A 27,772-nucleotide genomic window follows, 5' to 3' on the forward strand; every position below is an offset into this window, starting at 1 on the left:
ATCGGGTGCGGGGTCTGCCTCGGAGTCTATGACCGCTTCCTGATTCTCTGCTGAAAATAGTTTTGGCTACTCTTTCGTCGGGTATTCTGGTCAAGTGTCTAGCCCACTGCAGCCTGCCACATTGTACTACCTTCACTATATCAGCAAACTTGTATACTTGGTACAGTTGGTGATTCAGGCGTCTGCGCCACACTTCATTTTCCATTTTGCCACCAAGTATGGATCGCAGAATTTTACGCTCAAAAACCCCAAGCACTCGTCGATCAACTTCCTTTAGCATCCATGATCCATGTCCGCAAAGGGCCACCGGAGGGATTAGTGTTCTGCCAGCTTTGTGCGAATTTTCAAACTACGGGACTTCAGCTGGCTACGTAATCCGTGGAAAGCCCAAATCGCGGCTGCGATTCGTCGTTTCACTTCGCGGTTTACATCGTTGTCACATGTCACGAGTGTACCAAGGTACGTAAATTTCTCCACTACTTCATATCGTTCCCCGTCTAACTCCATCTCGGCACCAACACCACTTGGTCTCCCATGTTCCCTACCAGCAATCATGTACTTCGTTATGGCGGTGTTAATGGTAAGCCCCAATCTCGCCGCTTCCCTTTTAAAAAGTCTGAAAGCCCTCTTCCACTGCTCTACGGTTGATTCCGATGATATCGGCGTCATTCGCAAAAACAAGAAGCATGTGATAGTTTCATTCCTTTCCACGTTTGCTCTTCGTTTTGCACCTTCCAAGGTAATGTTAAAAAGCAGGTTAGAGAGTGTATTGCTTCAATCCATCCAACATCACGGAAGCGGCTGAACCCGCTATTCTAACGCATGATTTGGACCCATTCAGCGTAGCTAGTTTCATCGGAAAACCATGTTCTAACATTATCTGCCACAGCTCATTATGTTTGACTGAATCGTACGCCGCCTTAAAGCCCAAAACCAGATTATGTATCTGCAGGTTGTACTCTCGGAACTTGTTCAGTAACTAACGCAGGGTAAACATCTGATACGTCGGGGAGCGACCCTCACGAAAACCAGTTTGGTACTCGCCGACGAAGGACTCCGCTAATGGTCTCAGTCTGCAGAAGAGGATACTAGAGAGCACCTTATAGGCACCTTAGAGGGTCCTTGATTATTTTTACGCTCCAGTCAATGCTCCTTTACAAAAATTTACGCCATCTTCCGGCATTTGTACTTCCTGACTGATTCTGACAATGATCTGGTGAATTGCTTCGTACCGCCACTCGCTCCCCGCTTTTAGAAGTTCAGCCGGGATACCGTCCTTCCCAGCAGCCTTACCGTCTTTGTTACCTTGGCGCTGTGTTGGTGGCTCCACAGCTTGGTATCGCTTACAATTCTTATCCTGTCCATCCTCCATTCAACAGTGTCTGGAAGTGCTCCTTCCACCTGGCTGCTACCGCCGTTTTGTCAGTAAACAGGTTGCCGGCACTATCATTGCACATCACAGGCATGACAAAACTCCTGTATCTCACCGTTTTGTAGAAACTCATAATACACCCATTCTAAAGTCATTTGACGTCGAATGATCAGATTCTACTAAGATTCGAACCCATGATTAGTTGTCGAGCAGACTCGGTCACCCTGCGGCTACTGAGTTGCTCAACATAAATAATATCCATGAAAGAATTACAGGATCTTTTGTACAAGGAGGTTAATTGAATACTGTGTTTTCCACTTAGTCAAACAATGAAACAGTTCACAAACCATGGTGAATTTTTGTCCCACCAAGTTAATGTATGGCCGATATAATTTCTGTAAAAGACAATTTTGATCGTTGCAATATCCTACAGTTAGAATCAGCCCTTCTCGAAATTATATGTATTCAGAACGCTTGACCATAAATAGAAAGATGTTAAATATTGAATTCTTGGCTAAAAAGGCGAATTCTCGGGGTAACATTACGACGAAGTTTGACCTTTTGCTATTTCGTTCGATAAACTGTTAGCGTACAGGACAATTGCGGGGCTAGTGCTACAATCTTGCTGATTCTAACATCCTCTCCCAGTCGAAGACGAACAAACGACGACTGGTTTTTTACATCAGTGCCGTACCTGGAGGTCAAATAGAAGATTTTTGTACAAATTATTAACTGTTGATGAAAAATGAAAGAGCAAAAAGAGCTCGGTGGAATAAAGCGTCTTTCTCACTCTCTACCTATTTTTCTTTTTTTTTTTTTGTTTTGGTCTTAGGAATTGAAAAAAATGAAAGGTTAAATTGTAAGTTAAATATTTTTCACTTTGACATTATTCACGTAAACATTAACCGCAGATTTTGTCATACTAGGTAGTTACGCACAGACATAGTTATATAATTTGAAGAAACGGACAGTACACCAAATCTGCAACTCTGTGAACAGTGAAAACAGTGCCAGTGCCACTTACCATGAGGAATGATCGATCTCCAGCGTTCCACCTAACCGGACCGGCAGCGAATCCCGGGGCACATGCAGGCTCAGCTGTGGAATCGACACGGTGAACACGCGCTCCCGTAGCTTTTCCCGCACGAACAATCGGAGGATCTTGAACGGAGCCTTAAACCATAGCGGGGCGGTCACGATTAGCACTTTCTTCAGCCGTGCCGGGTAGCCACCCTGGAATAGAGAAAATTACCGAGAAAGAAAATTAGATTAGCTTAGTTGGAACATTACGTTATAATAACATACTATTATGCGCGCTAACGGACATGTTAGTAAGTCATATTTTTCTAGGGAACTGGGAAATTCAGCCTGGTACTCGCGATTCATACATTATGCAACGACGAATTTATCTACATTATCAGCAACACGACACTGCTAATGTACCACAACACGAAGGATACTTTGGAGCTTCGATAGTCCAGTTAGCGGTTAGGCACTTATAGATGAATGATTTAGCACGGTATATAATATTTCTAACAAATTTCTGTCATGTTTCTTATCTAGATTATTTTACAAATCTGATAAACACTCGAACTTTTAAATATATTAAACATTTCTAAGTAATAAGCAGATTGTTTTTGTTTGATTTAACTCAAACATTATCGGACTGAAATTGATTTCTATGCGAAACAAAATAAATACAACTAAAAGTTTTATGCTATTTTACTCAAGCATGCCTTTTTTGAAAACAAATTGCGAAAACCGGAGCACAAGTCTATTTTCCGAATTAATATTGCCTAAAGGGTGACACCGTTTTCCATTTCGTTTATGTTGAAAGGCCTGTCGCCACAAGGTATGCAGTGTTTTTCTGATTTCAGACGATTGTAGCACACAACATATGAATGCTCGGCTCGTACATCGAAAGAAGCAAAAAAAAACTGAACAATCAACTTTGCTGTCTGCAAAGTAAAAATGAGCATAGCACTGCCAAAGGACAATAACGGTTCCACTGAGTGCATTCGAATGTAATCTGTTAGTAAAAGCTAGCAGCAGTAGCTCTCATAGAATGTCACATTGTAACGTTACGAGCATCATCATACAAACAGATTCGTGTAGCGCACATACGAAGCGCCATCCGTTTGTAATGTGCCTCCTCGCTTTAAGGATAATAAAACTATTATCGTCCATCACACGGTTTGATGACTTTTAGCTCCGTGTTGGGCGTTCTTTAACAAAATATGACTTTAATTTATATATTTCATATTTCATTTCGTGAAACAGTGCAAGGAGAAATGTAGGTACCTTAGTTTTTTTTAAACTTGAACTACGTTGAGTCCAACTACGAAATATCCTCACATACTGCACCGTTTTGATTACTCAACCCTTTCTCTTCAACACTACTTACGGTGAAGCAGCTATTTGAATGGCAATTGGCTTAATTACACTAAGCTGGAGAGCACCAGCCATACGCGACGCGACGGGACGGCTCTGTAGACCCCAAGGACGTCAGTTGGGCCTATTAACTCAATACGTTGCGCCGGCTTGCAGTGGCTGCCGACCGGATCCGAAGTAGCAGAAAAAAGTAGCGGCGAGGCATTCAAAACCTACACACATATGTAGGTACACAGTGCCAACAGGCAAGTGCGGCAGCTTATCCTTTAATTAGATACAGAGAGCCGATGAAGACTACGTGTGGCTCGTGTGGCTGGCGACTAGCTTTCTCTTTCACATGCAGATGAGGGCTCCTTGCTTCGAGTATGCAAAACAGAGCTTTACGCCCCAGTTGCATTATAAGCGGTGGAGAAATGTTGACTAGTAGGCATGACGGGATTTACTACGGTAAATGGTAATTGAAAAAAAAGTAATGAAGAAAAGTCACCCCAAACGCTGCCAAATGGTGGCTCCTTTTTTTTTTTGGAATTTTAATCTTAAAATCTCGAATGTTTTCCTGACCTACATGTGTACCGATGAACTGTGAAATGAATGGGAAATAGTGCCAAGGACTGAACTATGTGGTGGCCTCTTAGATTACTCAGTTTCCCACTGCCATATCTCAAGGCGAAAGTAGGTCGGATGCGGCGATGCAGTTCAAAGGATTACAGAACAGGCCGTAATTTTGTGTGGAAGGCGAAGGACTAGCACAAACGAACACACACACACACACACACACTTTCCACCAGTGAAGTAACTGTCGACCTGTTTGTTTGTTACTGGCTGCAGGACGACTTTGCATCAAGTGCCAGCAAAACAGATTTACATCGTGACAACAGCGAGGCTTTTTCTGGACTAGATTTACATGCTGCTTGAGCTGACATAACAGTATAGATTTGTAAAAACTAGAGGCAGTCCTTCACGTAGGTATCATCACAATTCTTTAGGAAATGATTTGAATTCCTCTACTCTACTAGTATGTGATAGAATTAAATAGATGAAATAATTTTTCTTTACTTTACATCCTCATCCATTATTATTAATACCCTCAAGTCGCTTTTACCCGAAGAATACGTTCCTTGATAAATCAAACCGCGTAAAAAAAAGTATAAATTTCAAAATGTGTCAATGCTTCCAGATCGGTGAGTTGTTGTTGAGTCTACAGACTGCCTTACCCGTTAGAGGGTTAGCCATCTCCGCAACTTCAAAGTAACATAGTCTAATTGGTGAAAATGCTTCTATAGCTGAATACCACTGAAACAGAATATATCGCTTATCCCAGCATCAGAACATGTTTCGCGCAATATACTTTCACGGAAGTGTTACGTTATGGTGTGAATAGCTCGGTGCATCATCGTATTGGCAATCATCAGTTTCATCCGACCGCGTTCAAGGACCTGACTGCTGAGCACAGTCAGTCGTCTGCAGTTGGTTAACAAGTATGACTTGAGCGATTTTTTATGGCTGTAAAACAGACTTCGCACAACTAATACGCTTCGAGCAAGATGTACTGTTAAAACGTGCGTGGACTTAATTGAAGAATTACGTGTGGCCGCCGACGCCCCAGAGTGCGCAAGTAAAGTGAAGAGAGGCGAGAGACGCTCTCCACCTAACTGACTTTTGTTTACCAACCTTCGCTCGAACGGCGCAAGCAGGATGGGCAGAGATGAACTCGGTAAAATAGAAGGAAACGATGCTCATATGGAGAAATCGTTCAGGGACACAGATCAGGTGACGAATTTTCACCTTCATTTTGGACTAGCTTAAAAAAAGCTTCTGGGTAAGATACATGGATTCGATACTGAGGAGTCGAAGGTAACGGACGGGCAACCCTGGTTGGCCTGGCTCTAAGTTAATCTATTCTTTTATTTATCGTAGTTGAAGGGTATGGGGAATGAGGAAGGCAACTAGCAAAAAGCGCCCAACATAGGTCTAGCCAGCCCAAACCTCTACCTAGCGCCTCCACGTGACCAGTCAGACTTCTGGTTCAAATGCCATTAGTTCCTCCCCGAGGGTCCGGAGTATCACTTAACCTTAGTTAGCAAAGATACTCCCAACGTCTGTAAATCAATCTATACTTATAAAAAGGATTTCTGTCTGTCTGTCTGTCGGCCTCTATGTTCCTTTTAGAATCGAAAACTACTGAACCGATCGGAGTGAAAATTAGCATGTAGGGGTTTTCGGTGCCAGGGAAGGTTCTTATGATGGTTGGAGATCCCTCCCCCCACTAAGAGAGGGGGCTGCCATACAAATCTATTCCCATTAAAAAGTGATTTCTGTCTGTCTGCCCGAATGTTCCTTATAGAATCAAAAACTATTGAACCGATCGGCGTGAAAATTTGCATATATGGGTTTTTAGGGCCAGGAAAGGTTCTTATGATGGTTAGAGACCCCTCCCCCCACTAAGAGGGGGGGCTCCCATACAAATGAAACACAAATTTCTGCATAACGCGAGAACTAATCAAGCAAATGGAACAAAATTTTACAGGTGGGTGTTTTTGGAGACAAGATTTTTTTCTACGATGAATTGAAACCTCTCCCTACTTTGGGAGGGGGGATCCTATACAAATGAAATTCAAATTTCCTCATAACTCGAGAACTAATTAATCAAATGGAACCATATTTGGCATATGTATGTTTTTGGATGCATGATTTTTTTCTATGGTGAATTGAGACCCCTCCCCTCTCTAGGAGGGGAATTATGACCCCTCTCGCTTTTAATTGAGGGAGCTTCCATATACATGAAATACAAATTTCCTCATAACTCGAGAACTAATCAAGCCAATAGAACAAAATTTGACATGTGGGTGTTTTTGGAGACAAGAATTTTTTCTTTGATGAATTGAAACCTCTCCCCACTTTAGGAGGGGGAGGGGGCTCCTATACAAATGAAATACAAATTTTTTCATAACTCGAGAACTAATTAATCAAATGGAACCATATTTGGCATGGGGGTGTTTTGGGAGCATAAATTTTTTCTATGATGAATTAGGACCCCTTACCTTTTTAGGAGGGGGGGCCACCCATACAAATGAAATACAAATTTCCACATAACTCCAGAACTAATCAAGCAAATGAAATCAAATTTAGCAAGTGGGTGTTTTTGCAGGCAATTTTTTTTCTATGGTGAATTGAGACCCCTCCCCTCTTTATGAGGGGAATAATGACCCCTCTCCCTTTTAAGAGGGGGCTTCCATACAAATGAAATACAAATTTCCTCATAACTCGAAAAGTAATCAAGAAAATGGAACTAAATTTGGCATGTGGGGGGTTTTGGAGGCAGGAATTTTTTTAATGATGGTTTGAGATCCCTCACCCCTGTGGTAGGGGGATAAAGACTATCACCGGCCACTGCGGGGGGCAGCCCACCGTAGAGATCACCTCTATCTAGGTTTATTTATTTTCCTAGATCAACTGACCTCTATTACTTTCCTTCAGTTGGGTCACCCCAGCGAAATGGTTCTTTCTACGAAAAGATTTTCCGTGAAATGGTACATCCCGTGTAAGGTTTTTCGCGAAAGGGTATTCCGCGATACTCTATATTTCGCGAAACTCTATATTCCGCGTTATGGTCAGGGATGCCACATATAATTCTGTGTTTTCGTTGAAAAAATCTGGCCATCTGTACAGTGAGAAAAAATATCTGTGCAAAAATCTGTCCAATGAGAGTGAAAGAGACGGAGAGCCATTTTGCTGACTATTTCCGTCTCTTTCACTCTCATGTAAAAGCTCAAAAATCTGTTTAATCTGTGTAATTAGCGAAAATCTGTGTTCTATGCATACTAGGGATGCTATACCGGTTTTACCGAAACCGGTTTTACCGGTATTACCGGGCTATTTTCCCATACCGAATTACCGGTTTTTCAAAGACCAAAAACCGGTATTTTCGGTATTTTTTTGCATGATCAAATAACAACTCAAGAAGCCTGAATCGCTGGTAAAAAGTTTAAAGCAAGGGGAAACTTAAATTCATGATTGAAGGTTCTACAAATAATAACTCAATTATGTAGTTCTTCCAAAGGGAAACCCCTGAAATACCTCACCGCTGTCAGCATAGAGCCGGAGTGCCTCATGCTTTTTAAGCAGTCGTCTCCATTCAACTTGTTCCAATCCCTGGGCTACTCGTCACCAATTTCTCAGTCGTCTCAGAAGTCGCAAATCACTATCGATCTGATCATGCCATCTTGCATGTTGAGCTTCTCTGTTAGTGGTGTCGAGGCGGTCGTTAAAGAGAACTGTTTTCGTTGCTGAGAAACAAGGATACGCTTTATTTAAGCGATGAGGAATTCATGAAGAAATAAGAAATTGTCGCAGTGCTAAAACCAGCCTTGGCTGCTGTCGAATTACTGTACCCGAAAAATTGCAAACTCTACGAACTACGCACTCTAAAACTAAATAAACTCAGAAACCGAGCAGGCAGAGGAACCAAAATCAACTGAACCTTCAGTTATAATTTATCATAAATGTCAGTATCTAAGCAGCTTATTAAAAGCTCTTGAACAAGGGTTTTCCTACGCTATATTTCTAATTTATCACTAGGAATTATTCTTTCTTTCTCTGTGGAGACCGAATGAAGATTCTCTGCCTCCGGAAGTTTTTCATTGAAATTTGTTCTCGTTTAAAAGATGACATGGTAAATTCTCTTCGCATTGTTAAATATTATTTTTTTAATGAATTAACTACGCGACAGAAATTGAGAATCGTTGATTATGGAAGGAACTTCTTCAAATCATATGATTTTTGAATATAGTTTTCAAGAGTTAACTTTTACCGGTTTTTTACCGGTTTTACCGGTATTGCATTTATCAATACCGAAAAACCGGTTTTCAAAATACCTCCCGGTATTGGCATCTCTAATGCATACAGATTCTGTACAGGCGATTTTTTTCAAATATCTGTTAAATACAGAATAATCTGTGCATGTGGGAACCCTGGTTATGGTCAACCGAGAAGTAGTGTTCCGCAAAACGGTATGCGGCCACGTATGCGGCGAAATGTTATATAATCATGGCGAATATTGCGATCCGCTTTATTTTATCAGGCTATGCAATGGGGGGAGTTGTTTTCTACTTTACTGTGAGGAAAATTTGTATAATTAAACACCCATGAACTCCCCAGAAACTTGCAAAACTCAAGATTGTGAAAAAAGTCATCCGAGATTCACGATTTATGTACAACACAGTATAATTTGTGGCAATACGAAGTTTGTCGAGTCAGCTAGTTATCTATATAGGAAGCGTTTAGTACGGGCAAGAGTTAGAGCTAAGGCTGGGGCCAGAGCTAGGTATGGGATCAATTGAAACGTGATCGTTTCTTTTTTTCTAAGCGAATCAATTCGTAGAATAATTTCTGATCAGTTGATGCAAAAAAATCTTGTTAATCCGTTAAGAAATAAAAGAGTTTTAAGCGTTCAAAACGTATCCATTTTTTTACTTGTAGAGATTTTGATTTTACATCTTTATCCAACTTTTTGCATGCCTAATCACGACTAATGGGTATTCATTAGTATTCATAGCGTATTTTCATAAAACATAAGCTATAATACTGAAAACATGAGTCATTTCACTCATTTTGGAGATTGAAAAGATGGATACCTTCCGGTAAGACGTAGTCATACGTCAAAGTTAGAATCAAATGGACGATGAAAAAGTTGAAAAACTTGGATCAATAGTAGGGGACAAAGTAAGAAAGAAAAACATTTTGATTCTAGTTCTTTTTAAAGAAAATCACTAATACAAATCTCATACATACTTATATATATTTATCAGGCCAGAAAAGGAACACAAAAGGAGCCAAAAATTCGGTGATTATTGCAACTGCATGAAAGTATACGTTGACAGCCCTGATCTTGATAGCCCCGCAATTTACGGGCTGCAAACAGAACCGAAGGAAGGAAAAATCAATACCTTAGTGAAAGTGCTGCGCATTTTAGGACCAATTTTCTCAAAAATTCAACGTACATAGAGGATGGGACAAAACATCCTTCACTTCTGCGAAGGCCAATCGTTCACCAGCCACCGATATTGGCAAAATCAATAACGAAATTAGCATAAAACAACTTGTTTTGTTTGCTTTATTTACTACCTCGGGAATCACGGTCGGTTCATATACATAGATATAGGATAGGTACCTGAAGTAAGTAAGATGTGTTGCCAATGTTGCTGCCACTGCCACCACGGTCATAGCACGCACGACATTTCCCGACCCGACGCGACACGGCGAGGCGGTGGGAGGCGCTTTATTTATCAACAACCGTTGTCGGACATTTTATGGGGAGGGGACGCATGTGCAGTGTGCGTGCTTACAGTGCTTCGCAAGGAATAGGAACGGAAAAGAACTGACTCAAACAGATGGCAACCGTGAAAAGTTAGAGGGAAAAAAACGCACTTTGCTGAGAAAAAGGAAAATTGGTTTTCTTTTTTTCTATTTTTCAGGTTTACGATTTGAAAGGTTGTATAACGTTCTTCTACGTATTTATATGCAAACGTTCTTTTCATTTAGACAGTGAATTCGATTTTATAAATGTCAGTCGTATGCCAAATGCCAAAAATCAGCCCCAAAAAAGAATAGAAGGATTTTCTGTTTCGCAACACAAAAACTTTAAACTGCCACATGCAGTTTTTCATTCATTACTCCCCCTATGAATGTGAATTTTGTGCTGAAAGTTTTCTTGGCTAAGAAACCGTTGGGGAAAACGGAAAACTGGAGCTAGTTTTGCTCGAAGCGAAGCGAAGTGATGAGTCATCCCTTTTGTTGCGCTAACCCAAGCAGGAAGGGGAATATGTTGTTGATACACAGAACTTGTGTACGGGGAATGATATGCCATGTTGATTTGTATATTTGTTTATGTAAGGGTGACAAAATGAAAGTGACTTCGAAGGACGTTTGTTGCGTGGTGGAATGCCGAATTGGGTGGTTTTTAGAGCGGCAAAGATTACCGTCATCGTCCAATTTGTGACACAAAAACCCTTCGAAAGCGGACAAAAACTCAAAGCTTGGCACGTTTGGTTGCGAGTGCTAATCAGATAACACGCAGAAAGACCAATTTTTTGGTTGAAACTATGTCTTCTCATATTTTCAATAAATGGTTTGATATAATCGAATCGTCGAAGTAATAATCAAATTACGCTACGGTACAATCATAGATAATGCATGCAATTATATACAGCAGTCCTGAACTACCGACAGAGGAGAAATCGATGCATTGCTACATTTCTGCGCTCGGCGTATGAAGCAATGCACTGATGCTATCGAACCAGCTAAATAGCGAATCGTACCTTCACACGTCAGTTTAGATACGCACACTGCATAACAACAATTACAAAGCAGCAAAGTGTCTATGATTGGCACGTGGTACTACTGCAATTGGCGAGCGAGGTATTATTAATAAAAGTGATAGTGGAAAGGCATGAATAAAGAGAAAAAGAAGTCGGTCATTGATAAAATCCACACTCTTCGCCACTAAATTATTCCTGCATGAATGATGGCGAGCAAACATACGCATCACTGAAACCGCACAAATACCGTGCAAAAGGATGTAATCTATGTTTGTTTTTCATTTTTCAACCTGCACCAATTAATATAGATGCTGCCGCTGCATGTCATATGGTGGAAATGCGCCAGCATCTAGTAAATTCAAATAATTATTTACTAGTGCAAAATTAGGATGCTTGTCAATATAAGCTCAGCAATAACGCATCCAATTGCAACTTCCCATTATGATTTAGATAGAATATGACTATGTCCACGCTATCTCTCGATATATGCCAGTAATCAATACTAATGGACTCTGCTGCGGTGCGCTACTGTTGCATACGAAATTCCTGCAAGCGTGTATCGAACGCAATCCGAGCGTCGTCGTTGACCCAGAAAATCACTCTGCTTGTTCTGCTCACTCACTGGTACTGGCTGACTGCTCGCTGCTCCGGATGGTCGGGTTGGTAACTGGAACAAAGGTAAACAGTGCAGAATCCTTTCTCCCGGTCACACCGAAACTAGGCCAATCATCATCGTTTGCGAGCCTTGCTTGCTCTGTGATGCATTTGACATTCTGGCATTATTTTCCGCGAGCACCGATTCGGCACGGCGACAATCCTACTGCATACCAGTAGGATGTGTCCGACACAGACCAGCATGCAAACTGTTGCCAAGCCACACCACACGGTGGGGAAAACTGGTGGCGAACGGGTGGGCATACAGCTAATTGGATTATGCTAAAATATTGAATTAAAAGCACCAAAATAGCGCATCACACAATCTAATCTAGGTATTTTTTCAGCTGCATTTTTTTTGCAGAAAAGTTGTGCGCAAATTGAAGGAAGAAAAACACAAACCAGGGGATGCGGTTGTTCAGGTTGGTATGTTGAAATGTCGTAAAACAAATCCGCAAACCACCCACGGTTGCAGCAGCCAAGCAACCAAGAAATCAGAAACAACTTAGAATTGTGCTCGGCTTTTGCATGCATGCATGCTGGACAACTTGTGCTAAAAATATCTTTTGGATAACATGTGTTCATGTGGATTTTCACACTTTTCGTTTTGAATTCAACTTCGGCCAAAGGGTGGCGAAAGGTTGCCGGGTAGGAGGAAGGGGTTTGCTTGTTGAAAATTTCATCAATTCACAATTTCCAAGTACATAAATTGATCCACCCTTGCGGTGGATTGCACGAAATATGGACTAGCAACAATTAACCAAAGCGAATGTTTGATTTTCGGAAAATATATAAGAATTTGCAGGAGCAGAATGATATAGCGTTTCTGCTTCAGAAATCTGTGAATACTCTGGGGTATGAAATGGGGAAGGCAAATGAGGAGCGTCCAATATAGCTCTAGCTATCCCAAGCCCCTACCTAGCGCCTCCACGTGGCCATACCCGGTAGTGCTCTATTGAGTAGCCAAGCTAGGGGCTGCGATACTGGGTGGTTCCCGGCTGCCTGATCTCATAATCGAGGTTTTGGGCAGACGGCGGAGCCACACGATCTTGTTAATAGGTAAGCATAATATAAGTTATTTTAATTATTTTTTTCGTTTTAGCTTTTGAAGCATTTCCTGCTATATAGTGAAAACTTTGGCCAATACGAGTGTTAATACTGCACATGGATATTGGATACCAGAAGAAAAAATTAAAGTATTAGAAGCACTTATGGAAACTAAAAGGACGCAACTCTATTCCATTCGAAGGACTGCTGGTGAGATTGTTCTATTTTTACCCATATATACCACATTTCGTAAATAAACTAGAATCGGGAAGAGGGAGGGACCATCCGAGCACTTGTTTGAAGCGGTGGGCCTAGGGAGAGTGAAACAGTCAACTTTCTAGGGTTAATCTTGGCCCGATTAACAACATATCGTGGATAATGAGCGGGCTCTTCTCCCCACCTGCTAGAGTCATTCTGCATTAAGACGGTTTATTCAACGATCAGGTGACTTAGCTCTTGGAAGGAGATTCTCTAAATCCCTGCCTGGTACGTGTAAGTGATGTTGCTTATCGACCAATTCCCTTTTGGCCCTTCATGCAAGAGTTGGGAAGCATGACCAATCGTTGAATATGTTCAACTCAGTTTGACATGATAGGCTCATTGCTATGAACGGATGTTCTGCTAAGCCAGGTGGTAGTAGCATATATTCATATTCATATTCAGAAATCTGTGGATACTCTGAGAAAGTATACAGTCAAGCTAATCAAATGTTTGAAATTATATGAATTTAGAGCAAATGACGCCAAAATAATCAATATTTGGTTATTTTAGCACTACTTGGTTAAATTTTATTTAATTTCAAATCAATTTATCATCGTTCCCAGGGGATTAAAATGATAAAATTTCTCTCAAGGGTTAACTTTCTTTTCTTATTTTATGTACCAGCTGATTGTCCGATGTTACTCGGGGTTCCTCTATCTCCCAGTCACTTGTACATCAGTTATAGTATTAGAAATTCCCATAATACGAGGAACAAAACTCTTACCTCTCATTTGGAGACCCTTCCTCCCTAGTAAGCTCCCCTATTTATTACCAACATTACCAACGTTACCGACCGGTTTGATACATCTGTTTTCTTCCCGGAAATCCCTATAATGAAAGAGAAACAAATCTTCCTTTCCTCATTTGAACATCCTCCCCATTCACCTCTCAGACCTTTTCTCTTATCACCCAGGCACTTGTACATCCGCGACGGAAGTGTGCTACTTGGGCAATCCCGTAAAGGATACACACCGAAGCCTGATATGGGCATGAACAGCGGGAAAACCGGTCCACAAGCGAGCGCACGGTGGTCGACAGAAGAAGGCAGTTCTTCGATGGGCCTCTCAATTACGATTTAACAAAAAGAGACGGAATGGAAGTTAAGCTAGGAGTTCCTATGAACGATAACAGTGTCCCGACTCCCAATCTCGAAGAGATTCGGCGAGAAATTGGTCAGCTGAAGAGTAATGATGCCACCGACTAGGGTCGACTCCCGGTAGAGCTCTACCAAAATGGCCAAAAACCACTAGCAATGGCACTTCACTATAGATAATTTTAGGGTTTCGCGAGGAGGAGAAAACTACCAGAGAAGTGGAAGGCGTGGTTTGTCCCATTCATCTACAAAAAAGGGCAATCGGCTCGGCATTACGCTGGTCAACGCCACTTACAAAGTGGTCTCCCAGATTTTGTTACATCGTCTATCCCCAATAGTAAGAGAATTCGTACGGCAGTATGAGGCGGGATTTATGGGCGGCCGTGTTACTACTGGTCAAATATTCACTCCCCGACAAATCCTCCAGAAATGTCGAGAGCAGGGACGTTAAATGTACTGGGTAATGACAAAAATTTGAAGACATTTACCATTTTATCTTGCTACCAGTCTTGGAACATGTTAATGGTACACAAGCACCGAAAAGAAACACAAGAATAACGAAAACATCTTTTGTTCTATATGTCAGACACTCTTCGATATAGGGGAAAAAGTGTCACCAGTCTTGGAGACACTTTTTTGTATTTTCTTTTGCTGCTTTGCGTCCGTAAGCCAAACATACAGCTTTCCCCCAAACAACACGGTTTTAAATAAGAAGAATCCCAATACATCTTATTCTCTATCACTTCTCCATCATCATATTTTCGTGGATTTCAGGGCAGCATACGATACAGTAGAGCAGTACCAGCTATGGCAGATAATGCACGAGAACGGCTTTCCGGATAAACTGACGCGGCTGATAAAAGCTATCCTGAAGCAAGTGATGTGCTACGGTGCGTGTTTCGAGGACATTCGAATCGCGCAAAGGCTTTTAGCAAGGAGATGGACTGTCCTCTATGTTATTCAATATCGCTATTCAGGGTGTGATCCAAAGAGCGGGCATCGAAACGAGAGGAACGATTTTCAGCAAAAGTAGCAACTCGTAGCCTTCGCAAACGACGTCGATATCACTATTAGAATTCATAGATCGGCGGAGGCATTCTATGTCAGACTAAAAACGCAGGCATGGAGAATTTGGTTACAAATCAATGCGTCGAAGACCAAATACGTGGTAGTGAAGAGGATCCAGAGAAAACAACGTTCACTTTCCACGGACAGTGACTAATGACGGCAATGAACTGGAAGTGGTTGATGAGTTCATATATTTGGGATCTCCGGTCACCGTCGACAACAATACCAGTAAGGAGATTCAACGACGCAATCAAGTTGGATATTCAAACCTACTTTTTACTCCGCCCGATGCTTCGATTAAGGAGCATACGCCGCCGCACAAAGCCGATGAAGTACAAAACGCTAATCAGACCGGAATCTACGAAGTTGGTTAAAAAACTTTTTTTAATTATTAGCCTGCAGACGCCCACATAGCTATTTACGTTAGAGAAAATAACTAAAACTTGCAAAACTCTAAAAATATACAAGATTGATTAAACATAAATGATACACTTTCACTTTCGTATCTTCGTGTAACATCTACCCGAAATTTATTTGCTTATTTTATTTTGTAAGAACAATAAGTGATAGTGTCCAGTATATACATTACATTATTAATAAATGATACATTCTTCGACTTTTGAATCAATTTTCAAACTGATTTTTATAAACACTGTAAGGCCCTCATTGCAGCATTACTTCTTACTATTGCTCATTGCTTAAACATCTCGAACTTCCTACCACTTTTTTCCACTTATTTGAGTGGTCGCTTGCAGTTCCAGCTCTCTCCTTTAAATTGCCATTCACAATAGGCCAGTATTCCTCAGCTGGCCTTAGCTCCGGGGCATTGGCATTGACGGGACTCTGTTCTTCTTAGGAACCACGACAGTGACGCCATTGTCGTTGTACCATTGCACAATGGGCAAATCCCAAGAATTGCCGCTAGTTTAGAATCTTCCAAAATACCCATGTAAAAAATGCAGGAAATCGATTGGTGATGGTTCCATCCTGCGCATACTTCGGGAAGTGGTCCATTTTGCCTTATTATCCTCAAAAATCATTTTAAAAGCTAATTAAACAATATAAAAACTCATTTGCCGCCCGTGAAATGAACTCAAATAGCTTTCAAATGTCGTCAAAACATCAGAAAAAAACAAATCCCATCAATTCCATACAGTGCGAAATACAGGTATAGTCCATTTTGCCCAATTCATCCCTGAATACATAGTAAAACCTAATTAGAGCGATTAAAACTAATTCAAAGACAGGGGAATAATCTCGAATAGTACCAATTTACTCGGAACGCATCAGGAGACTTGATTGTCATCGATTTAGTACCGTGAATTCACAATCGGTTCGTTTTGCCTGATTTTCTCCTAGTTCTACAAAAACACGTTTATTTGCTATTGCGTAAAAAATCGTAATTTTTCAACGACGGTTTCTTTGGAGAAGTATATCAATAAAATACAGCGCATCTTTTCAAACCACCAAGGAGATCTTATATTCATCTATCAGGGTGATACAAACGTTTGTTTTTTTGAATACGTTCAAAAAAATTTGTTTCTTTAGAAAAATTATAGAACACACTAAAATGAGCAACTTTGCTGAATATAGTACCTATCTCTCTTTTGCTAGTTGCGAGATACAATGATTTATTTAAAAAGTACACTTAAAAATCAATTCTGCACAATAACTCCGCATCCAATTAATTTATTGCCTTCAACTGTTCTCCAAAGTTATTCAGTATGATAAAATACACATTTTTTGAAGACTGTTTTTACCTTTGAGTTAGTTTTAATCGCTTTAATTAGGTTATCTATGAATATGGGGGAGAATTGGGCAAAATGGACTATTCTTGCATTTCGCACAGTATGGAATGGATGGAATTTGATTCTTCTGACGTTTTGACAAAATTTGGAAGCTATTTGAGTTCGTTTCAGGGGCGGCAAATAAGTTTTTATACTGTTTAATGAGCTTTTATCATGATTTTTGGGGAAAATAGGGCAAAATGGACCACTTCCCGAAGTCTGCGCAGGATGAAGCCACCACCAACCAATTGATTTTCTGCATTTTTCACATAGAAATAAGTATCTTGTAAGATTCCAAAACAGCAGCTTCTAATTCTTGGGTTTACGAGCTCGTTTTTTGCCCATTGTGCATTGTTTGGTTGACCAATTCGAACCACAAAAGCCAATTACTTCATATTTCTATTGAAAGTTTGATTTATGGCTCCAGAGGTTAACGAAAGCGACACTTTTGAGTCTACGGCAGCAGATTGCTTACCAAACGAGGAGCTTTTTCGGGATTTTTAACTTTGCAGTCTTGCGGGGAACTCTGCCGTTCGATCGGTTTGATAATTCTTGTCCAGGAGTTCGTATTTAGTCGGCGAATTCTCATTGAGCTCCCTTGAGCGTTTTTAACGTTAACTTTCTGCTTCGTGGTACAACTTTTCCTTGTGAAACTTGTGAATCACGTGACATTTTCGCTGCGTTTCGTTAGAAAAATATATAAGACTAATATATTTTCAAAAGAATCTTAGGATCACCTTTGCTTTTACGTCATTTTCGGATTACTTGTTGCCCAGAGTCAGATATTCTGCTAACCCATTCAGAGCACCATAAACCTTTGAATTGGGATAATTCAACGGCTCAACCAACTCTCGAGTGGATAAAATTGACTCGTAAAATGAATAAATGGCGACAGTTGTGCGTGTCCGGATCATTTCGTGTTTCATTTATTATGGACTAAGAATAGTTAAACATTGTCCACGCCTGTTGGTCTTGAACGGAGAACATAATTTCGTATTATTTTAGAAAAAATATTCGTAAAACTTCGCAGCGTAAAGTTCGCAGCTGATGGAAAAAAAAACATACCATTTTAAAACATTCGCAGCCTTATTTTTCACCGCAGAAGTGGTTATTACGAATGGTTCGTATATGGTACGATAGCACATTCGAAGCACATTTTGCACCAGAATGCATTTGATGCACGATTGTTGCCTGGTATCGTTATCGACAAGATCGGGCTGCGAAGATTGTATGTAAGGGAAAATATAGGGTAAGGGAGGGTATTCCCAGCACGCTACTAAATTCGTTAAAACTAAACGAATACTAGTTATCTTCAATGAACCGGTATCTAGGCAATACTGACACGTTATCTATCGGTCTCTCTTTTAATCTGTTTTTGAAAAGCATTTAATCCCTATGCTGGCTATTTCGGCCAGGCGGATTTAAAAAACGCAGACACCACTATAGAAAATGGGCTCAATTTAGCCGCAGCGACTTCATCATTTATCGCGACTATAACTCAAATTTAGTAGCGTTTTATTAAGATCAAAATACACACCGATATTCAGTAAATATTATTCTATCAACTGGCATAAAAATCTTGTCTCGAATAAATATAGTTTCAACGTAATTCCTGAATATTGTTCAGGCTACCGCTTAATGGGCTAGAAATACCCTCCCGTACCCTTCTTGTACAATTTATGACCTGCTGAACATGCAATTGTCGTGGTTTTGTGGTTTGCAGTGTTATCGGCTGTTCTTACGGTTCTTTTATGACAAATGAGCTCAATTTCGATTCTGAAAATCTCAATCATGTCAACCTTTTTCCGGAGAAAAAAAAGATTTCGCTATTTTCCGATAGGTGTCAGTATTATACTATTTCTGTCATGACTCATGAGCTTTTGTAACATTCGTATAATGCACGAAGCATTTTCTAGAATAAAATGATTCGTACGAATACAGCCTTGTTTATATGTACGAAAAATTAAGATTGATTTTAAAAATCTACTTCGTGGTGGAAAACAACAAAAGAATTCGTAAAACAAACGTTTCTTTTAGTACAATAAATCCACTCTCCAATCGCCCCTCATACTCGCTGTTCTAGCAACACCGTGAACAGTACTCATCTAACGGATACGGGGTCTGCCTCGAAGTTCTGCCAAGTTCTTTGCTGAATATAGTTTTCGATGACCTCTCATCCGGCATTCTTGCTACGTGACCAGCTTCCTGCCGCGTTTTATTCGCTTCACAATATCCGCTGCTTCGTGTGATCATCGTAAATTTCGTGGTTCAGTTTTGTAGGAAAACCATGTCCAATTATGATCGGCCACAGCTCATTTCGTTTAACAGAATCGTACGCCGGCTTGAATTCTAGAAACAAATGGTGAGTCTGCAAGTTGGATTCTCGGAATTAATCGAAGATTTGTCGTCTGGTGAACATTTGGTCCATCGTAGAGCATCCCTCTCAAAAACCGCACTGGTATTCGTCAACAAAGGTTTCCTGCAACGGCCGGAATCTATGAACCAGGACATGGGAGACAATTTCGTATGCAGAATTGAGGAGAGCGACAAACAAGAAAAAAATATTCTGAAAATTTTTTATAAGGTACAACCTAGTTTTTTCGGGTTTTCTTTAAAGTTTTTCACCGCTGTGGAAAATTGTGAGCAAAATTTTTCCAATGTTTTGCTCTGCTTTAAAAATTTACTCAACAATAAGTTTTGATAACGATAATCAGTATATCAGTAGATAATAGACGAAGGGAAAACAGCAGAAAATTAGAAGGGTCATTGAAGCAGCCACTTGCTAGACTCGTAGTTCGTTCATTTTTATCAAACTAGGAGACTCGCGGGTTGAACCAAGCAAAATACCAAAAAAATTGTCGAATTCAATTTCGTAAATTTACGATTTCTGTTGGGCGTCAAGCTAACTACAATTTTCGTATAGTAGAAAGGTAAGATTCGCGTTGGAGTAGATTTTAAAACGGAACAAAGCAATAAGAGAGAAAAGTAAATTTGTCGTTGATTTCCTACTTATTGTCATTCACATCCATGCAAAGTTGTGTGTTGTAGGTACGCTGCCGCCAACTAGGAAATGAGGAAATCCTACAACCTCTCAGCAACACTCACCTTTCCTGCAAAAGCAGCAGCAGCGGCAACAACGATCGATCGAGTCGGAAAATAGAGCTACTTTGCAACCCTACGGGTTCGATGCGGCCTGTTCGTCACCGCAGACACTAAGGCAGCCGCACTTGAGTACACAGTTGTTTTATTTTCTATTTACAGTTTTTTTCTTCTTTTTTTTTTGTGCTTTCCTCAACCGTACGAGGTCACAATCTTTTGCGTATATTTAGAGACAGCACGGCAATACACAAATTGTATATACTGAAATAGATTCACTTGATGACTATGTTACCCGTTGGTGGGTTGTACTGCGCTGGTTGGACGGACACAGGTTGTCACGTGTCGGATCCGAAGTTCCGAAAAAGCGATATGGCCAGCTGCAATTGCACACAACAAGTCACGTACGGTGCAACTTACTGATAGCCTTATTCCATGAAGTTTTCTATGTTATCCAGACAAGGTCGGTCAACAGATTGCAGTTTAAAGGTTGCCAATACTTTCCACTAGCGATGGCACTGCCGTATTGCAGCAATCACTTCATTCGATTAATATTTTTCCAAAATTCACTTCAAATATTTCGACGTTTGCTTCCTCGCAAATGGAACGCACAAATTGGCCTGCACACAGCAGATACACACATACAGAACTCCACGAGAGAAGCTGATCACACTAGAAAATATTTTCCTTCTCTTGCTTTGTCTAAAGCGGAAACTTTTCACCCAACGAATTTCGTAATACCAAAAATGGGGGTTTTGCGAAGCACACACTCACTTAATTTGACTTTTTCGACCTTTTCAATTGACTGCAAATTTTTCAAAGCACGCTGCGGTACAAAAATCAAACTTCTGCTCACGGTGCACTGATGATGAAGTGTCCACTTGAAATTGGCAAAGAAAATTTCAACAATCCTCCTCCCGATTACGGCCCGATTTCGGTTTGCTGCGGAGTTTGTCGGATGGCCACAAACGTCGTCGACTGGCGAGCCGAACAGCGTTTCGTCCAAGTTCGATTGCGAATGATCCAAGACCAGCAGTAAAAGTTCAGTTTTTCATCGCGTGAGAAAAAAACAATGTCCTCTCGTTTCACCAAACAAGCGCAAGGATCTCTCGGAGTGATTCGTGAGACGAGCAAAGATTCACCCAGACTGCGATGCTACCGGCGCAAAATTCGATACCGTCCGTCGTCTGTTGCAGGTGTGAATAAAACGGAAACGCGTTCTATACCTGTTCTGCACTCTTGCGGATAGCACTCGGGTGCTGGCTGTTGTGAAAAACTCACTCGAACCATGCGCCAGTAAAACGTCGTATCCGACAACAGTGGATCGATAAATTTGTCTCACTCGGCGTATGTTTACCACCCATTCACGCGGAGAGAGGGTGGCGGGCGGTTCAATGGCTCTTGTGTCGTTTTCCTCCGTTGTACACTGGACGACGAAACTATGCTAACTGAGGCAGGAAGAGCGAGAATCCGTAGGTTTTTTTTTCAGCCTGTCGAAAATATGGGAGCAAAATGCGAATTCAAATCGTCGCCGATGTCGACGACAACGAATTAACACGTCTCACACACGTCACGAGTCTGCGCACAATTTCACCCCTTGATTATTGTACACCGCGTTCGCGAGAAGGGGCCCGAATTTTTCGAGAATGGTTTCTGTTTTCATCCGTTTGCGGTCGGTACTCGGTCTGTCGGTGTATGGGTGAGTTTACCTTGCCATACCGACCGAGCCAGAGGCGCTTTCGTTTGAGTTTGAGTTGAGTTCATTCTGTTCTGTTGCTATTGCTGATAGGCAGGCATCTCGTAATCATCGACATACGACCGACCAACCAAAAGGGGATGATGTTGTACGGATGCATGGCAGTTATGTCGGACGATAGGGACATAAAACGGAACGAAGGAAAGCCCGAAGGGTGCTAAAGTGGTGAATTATAACGTTTCTTTTAATTGTGTGGTTCATTGCGAGGGCAGAGCACTCGGAACGCGTGGAGAACGCTCTGTGCAGACATATGTTGCAACATGATATTGACGAAAATTAGACACTTATTTTTTAGATTTTATTTGCCAAAAAATACTTAAAGGTTATATGAGAAAATTCAAAAATATTTAGAAAATGATGTGACCTGCAAAGATTTCCAATAATGGGCTCTTCCGCACGTGTTGGTTTGCTCGTGTTCATTTATCCTTACACGTTTCAGTGTTGCAACACTATCACACCAAGCGAACCTTACCTCAACCCAGAAGCACAGGCGGTTGTCGGTCGTCGGTAATTGCCAACAGTTGAAGAAGAGCAAGAAGTAGTCCTTTGACAGTAGACTAGGCGTAAAGAAAACTCATTTGCTTTCGTTCCATTTGTGCGATAGACTGCCGGGAATATATGAGCAAAGGAAACCGATTATGAGAGGACCGGAAAGTGCAGCTGTTGTACGTTCCTCATGATCTCCTAAGAGGATATGAACAACTACTAACAAAGCAGGTAACGGACGGGACCTTTCTAGCAGTCAAAACATGATGCTTCAAAGATTAACAGACGTGGTTCTTTCAGTAAAAAACAATATGTTTAACTCAAACTTTTTAATTTTTAAAATAATTTTTAAAATTAAATGTATTTGATAAAAATGTAAATGTAAATGTAATGCTTCATCAGCGCAACATATGTCAACATTTTTAAACAAAAATTTCATAAAAAGATCTTTGATTGAGGGGAAACGGACTTTAATTTTAGTGATGAAATGAATTTGATCTCGTTTCGTCTCGAAAAGCCAGAAGTCTACTCTTTAGACGACAACAGTTTAGACGTACAGAGAACTGATTTTGATGGCCTAGCTACATTGCTACATAGCTACATTGATCAATTCACTCGCAGGTTGAACAGTTTGATCGCCGATTATGTATCTATACGCCGACCCGCTCGCAAGTCCCCATGAGCAAATGCGCATCTCCATCGATCGAAACGTGCAAGATCTTCTGCTGCGGAAATTGGCGAAACTGCCATAGGAAAATTAAGATATCCATTAGAGGCTGGACCTGCAGTATTTCATCCTGCAGCCCAAAAAAGTGTCCTACTGTTCTCGCTAGACCTCTTTCACTATCGTTCAATGTTCAGTTTAGCAGTGTAAGTTCCCTACCCTATGAAAGGAGTCAGTAATGTTCTCTATACAGGGTGATAAAAGTAACGTTGAAAACTATCGAGAGATTACATCGTTATATATATTTATACTAGCTGACCCGACAAACTTCGTATTGCCACAAAATAACCTTTGTTGTACATAAATCATGAATCTCGGGTGATCTTTGTCACATTCTCTAGTTTTGCAAGTTTCTGAGGAGTTCAACCTTAGATGATTCATTTTGGCAGTTACGTAACTATGAAAGCATCCCAGCTAACCAATAAGCTCACCAATGCTATTCAAATGTAGGCCAATAAGCATTTAAGTCGCCTTAAATGCTACCTTAATGCTATTTTGGCAAAATATACAACTACTTTACTGATAACCTTCTTATAGTGCTGACAATGCTAATTTACAGCTAATTACCGACACGAAGAATTTTAATACAATTTTGGATGCCAATTTACAACACCTATGCAGTCAAAAAGCTAATATACAACACCGTGCTGTATAAAATGCCAGATACGCTGATTTGCTGCTTATGTTATGCTTATTAGTAACCAGGAATAGTTTAATATACAAATTTGCAATTTTTCCTCACAGTAAAGTAGAAAACAACTCCCCTGTCCCCTCATTGCATAGCCTGAAAGCGGATAGTAATATTCGCCATGATTGTACATTTCGCCGAATATCATTTTGCGAAAAACCTTAAGCGGAATGTACCATTTCACGGAAAACTTTTTTGTGGAAAGTACCATTTCGCCATCCTCTCCTTACTCGCTGTCGCTCATTCCAGGAAACACAGGTAAACCTAGGAAAACAAATAAACCTAGACAGTAGTGATTTCTGCGGGGAGTTGCCTCCCTACAGTGAGCGGCGCTTCCGACGGAGGGTCACCGGCAACACTCGCGGCCGTCTCGTCTTGAATGATCTAGTGTTACTATAGATAGTTTTTGTGGTCTTGTTATTGACTAATGTTTTATGGAAGAGTCTCGAATTTCTCGAGTTCGATTAGTTTTTGAGTTTCGCAAAAATTTCTGTTTTATTTGTATGAGGGTCCATATCCCTCTACCACAGGGGTGAGAGGTCTCTAACTATCATAAAATAAATTCAAGACTCCAAAATCTCCCACATGTCAAATTTGGTTCCATTTGCTTGACTAGTTCTAGAGTTATGATGAAATTTGTATTTCGTTTGTATGGGAGCCCCCCTCCTAAAGTGGGAAGGGGTCCTAATTCATCATAGAAAAAATTTGTGTCTCCAAAAACACCCACATGCCAAATTTGGTTCCATTTGCTTGATTAGTTTTCGAGTTATGAGGAAATTTGTATTTCGTTTGTATAGGAGCCCCCCCTCTTAAAGTGGGAAGGGGTCCTAATTCGCCATAGAAAATATTCTTGCCCTCGAAAACTTTCACATGCCAAATTTTGTTCCATTTGCTTGATTAGTTCTCGAGTTATGAGGAAAATTGTATTTCATTTGTATAGGAGCCCTCCTTCTAAAGTGGGAAGGGGTCCTAATTCACCATAGAAAATATTGTTGCCCTTGAAAACTTTCACATGCCAAATTTGGTTCCATTTGCTTGATTAGTTCTAGAGTTATGAGGAAATTTGTATTTCGTTTGTATGGGAGCCCCCTTCCTAAAGTGGAAAGGGGTCCCAATTCATCATAGAAAAAATTTTGGTCTCCAAAAACACCCACATGCCAAATTTGGTTCCATTTGCTTGATTAGTTTTCGAGTTATGAGGAAATTTGTATTTCGTTTGTATAGGAGCCCCCCTTTTAAAGTGGGAAGGGGTCCTAATTCGCCATAGAAAATATTCTTGCCCTCGAAAACTTTCACATGCCAAATTTTGTTCCATTTGCTTGATTAGTTCTCGAGTTATGAGGAAATTTGTATTTCATTTGTATAGGATCCCCCCCTCCTAAAGTGGGGAGGTGTCCCAGTTTACCATAGAAAATATTTTTGTCTCCAAAAACACCCACATGCCAAATTTGGTTCCATTTGCTTGATTAGTTCTTGAGTTATGAGGAAATTTGTATTTCATTGATACAGGAGCCCCCCTCCTAAAGTGGGGAGGGGTCCCAATTCATCATAGAAAAAAAATTTGTCTCCAAAAACACCCACATGCCAAATTTGGTTCCATTTGCTTGATTAATTCTCGAGTTATGAGGAAATTTGTATTTCGTTTGTATAGGAGCCCCCCCTCTTAAAGTGGGGAGGGGTCCTAATTCGCCATAGAAAATGTTCTTGCCCTCGAAAACTTTCACATGCCAAATTTTGTTCCATTTGCTTGATTAGTTCTCGAGTTATGAGGAAATTTGTATTTCATTTGTATGGCCCCAAAAACCTCTACATGCAAATTTTCACGCCGATCGGTTCAGTAGTTTTCAATTCTATAAGGAACATACGGACAGACAGACAGACAGACAGAAATCCTTTTTTATAGGTATAGATACTGTTCAATAATTCATCTGACGCTGTTGTCTACATGAATGAAAACACTACTAACTAACTTAATTAAAGGCGCTTGAGAGCAGCAGTTGTTCTTTGAATTTACTACAAAAACATGGAAATCAAAATAATTGTATACACAATTAAACAAACAACACATAACACGAATGGCTTCATTCTGACCATGTTCGGTGCGTCTAAAGTCCTGTCGAAGAAACTCTCTGTTTCGTACAAGGGAGTAATAAAGAGCGTGCAGGCAATATGGATCCCGAAATTCCTTGGTGACTCGAAAGATAAATCCCAAGTTTTTATAGGCATTCGCTATTATGTACGAGTAATGCTCACGGAACGAGAGCTTCTCATCCAGGTGTACGCGAAGGTCTTTGATAATTGAGACCCTATCCAGTGACTCACCATCGATAGTGTAGCTCCATTGAATCGGTTGTTTTTTGCGCTTGAAAGAGATGACCGAGCATTTACGCACACTGAAGAGAAGCTCGTTCGTTTTGCACCAGTCGACGAAGTTGTTGAGAAGCCTTTGAAGCTCGCAACAATCTTCATTAGACTTTACACTGAGATATACAAACCATCCGCATACAAAAGTCTGCATCCTCGAGGTAACACAGCGCATGCATCATTGAAGAATAATGAAAACAGCACAAGGCCAAGATTGCTACCTTGCGGAACACCAGATAGATTAGAAAATTGATTCGAACGTGCGTTGCCCAGTCTCACAGAAAGACGCCGGTTAACCAGATATAACCTCAGCCAGTCTACAAACGTCGGTAACACACCCATCCATTTTACTTTGGCCACAAGCAAATCATGATCCACACGGTCAAAGGCCGCCTTCAGGTCTGTGTATATAGTATTTATTTGAGTACCGTTTTCCATGTTCTGGATGCAGAATGATGTGAACTCTGTGTTATGTTTCAGCTCTAGAATGCCCTCGACACTTTGTTCGGTAGCTGTCAACGCTACATTTATTCATACCAAAAAGCTTTGGGTAAACCGTCTTTAAGACATTACCCTTCTTTAAGGATAGACTTCGCAGCCAGTTATCAGAGTATAGGACAATTACGAGGCTTGTGCAACGATCCTATTAACTCTAGCAGCACCGCCCAATCGACATTCGACCATATGACGACCGGCTTGTTAGCCCAGCATCGTACCTCGAAGCTAACTGGGCGGTCTTCAAACCAGCATGGGATTTTTTCCAAAACGTTCAGTCTCTACGATCCTAACGATCCTAATGATAATGACCGCAGTGGTCTAACCTTCCGACCAAAAAATTACTGTCGTATGTGCACTGTATTTTTTATCATGAAGACCGCTAAGGCAACAGTCCGACAATTTTTACAAATAAATCAAATTAGAGTTTGCGGATGTCGATCATCCTTCTTAACCACCATCCTTCTTAACTTTAGGGATCACGTACCTACGATGAACACGAGGGCCGTTTTAGCTTGGAGATCTTCATAAATGTAGTTACCTGTCTCTACGAACTCCATAGATAATCCACCATTGAAGGCAGGGACGCAACGTCCCAAAAAGGCAAGGGATTGACAATTATCAATTGCTGATGCTCATGCGGATATATTCTACGCGACCCGGACGTCCCTTCCTCACACGACGATCTTTACACACATCAAAACTTGTTTGACATAGTTCCATTTCTAGGCTTTACCAACATCGGATGCGATACCGAGATGCAATAAATTGTATATCATAGTAGCTCTCGAGCTCCCCATGATCATAGTCGAGCGAATAATAGTCGTTCTGGTCCTGTGCGTGGATAGGCGAAACGGGGCACCCAAAATTCCAAAACATGCAAATGTGACTCATTTCTTCTGATGAGGCGTTCATCATTCAAAGAATGGTGAGTGAACTGTAACTCAACTTTACTACCAACACGTACGTGGATTTCAGACCAGAGCCGATGATTTTTTATTGCTGTATCAGAGTCGGAATTCGATGCAGATTTACTCAAAACCGGCGCTTCTTCATATTTAACCGTGGTCGCAATCTGTGGGAAATCTCGTGGCTGAAGTATATTGATTTCCGCTTGTTAGAAGATAAAAGTCTAGTAAACAGTCGTAGCCATGAGGAAGACCTAGACCGACTC

The 27,772-nt window shown here is 40.8% G+C and overlaps 1 protein-coding gene across 2 annotated transcripts in view; it reads right to left on the reverse strand.

Moving 5' to 3' along the window:
- Positions 1–27,772, reverse strand: part of LOC128741174 (tyrosine-protein phosphatase non-receptor type 9) — a 128,552-nt gene that overhangs the window by 18,295 nt on the left and 82,485 nt on the right. For both annotated transcript variants that reach the window (XM_053836791.1, XM_053836792.1), the window contains exon 4: positions 2,397–2,605. In XM_053836791.1, coding sequence (XP_053692766.1) covers positions 2,397–2,605 — 209 coding nt within the window. The remainder of the gene's footprint in view (positions 1–2,396; positions 2,606–27,772) is intronic.

The sequence above is a fragment of the Sabethes cyaneus genome, chromosome 3 (genome assembly GCF_943734655.1).
Source record: "Sabethes cyaneus chromosome 3, idSabCyanKW18_F2, whole genome shotgun sequence".
Classification (NCBI taxonomy): domain Eukaryota; kingdom Metazoa; phylum Arthropoda; class Insecta; order Diptera; family Culicidae; genus Sabethes; species Sabethes cyaneus.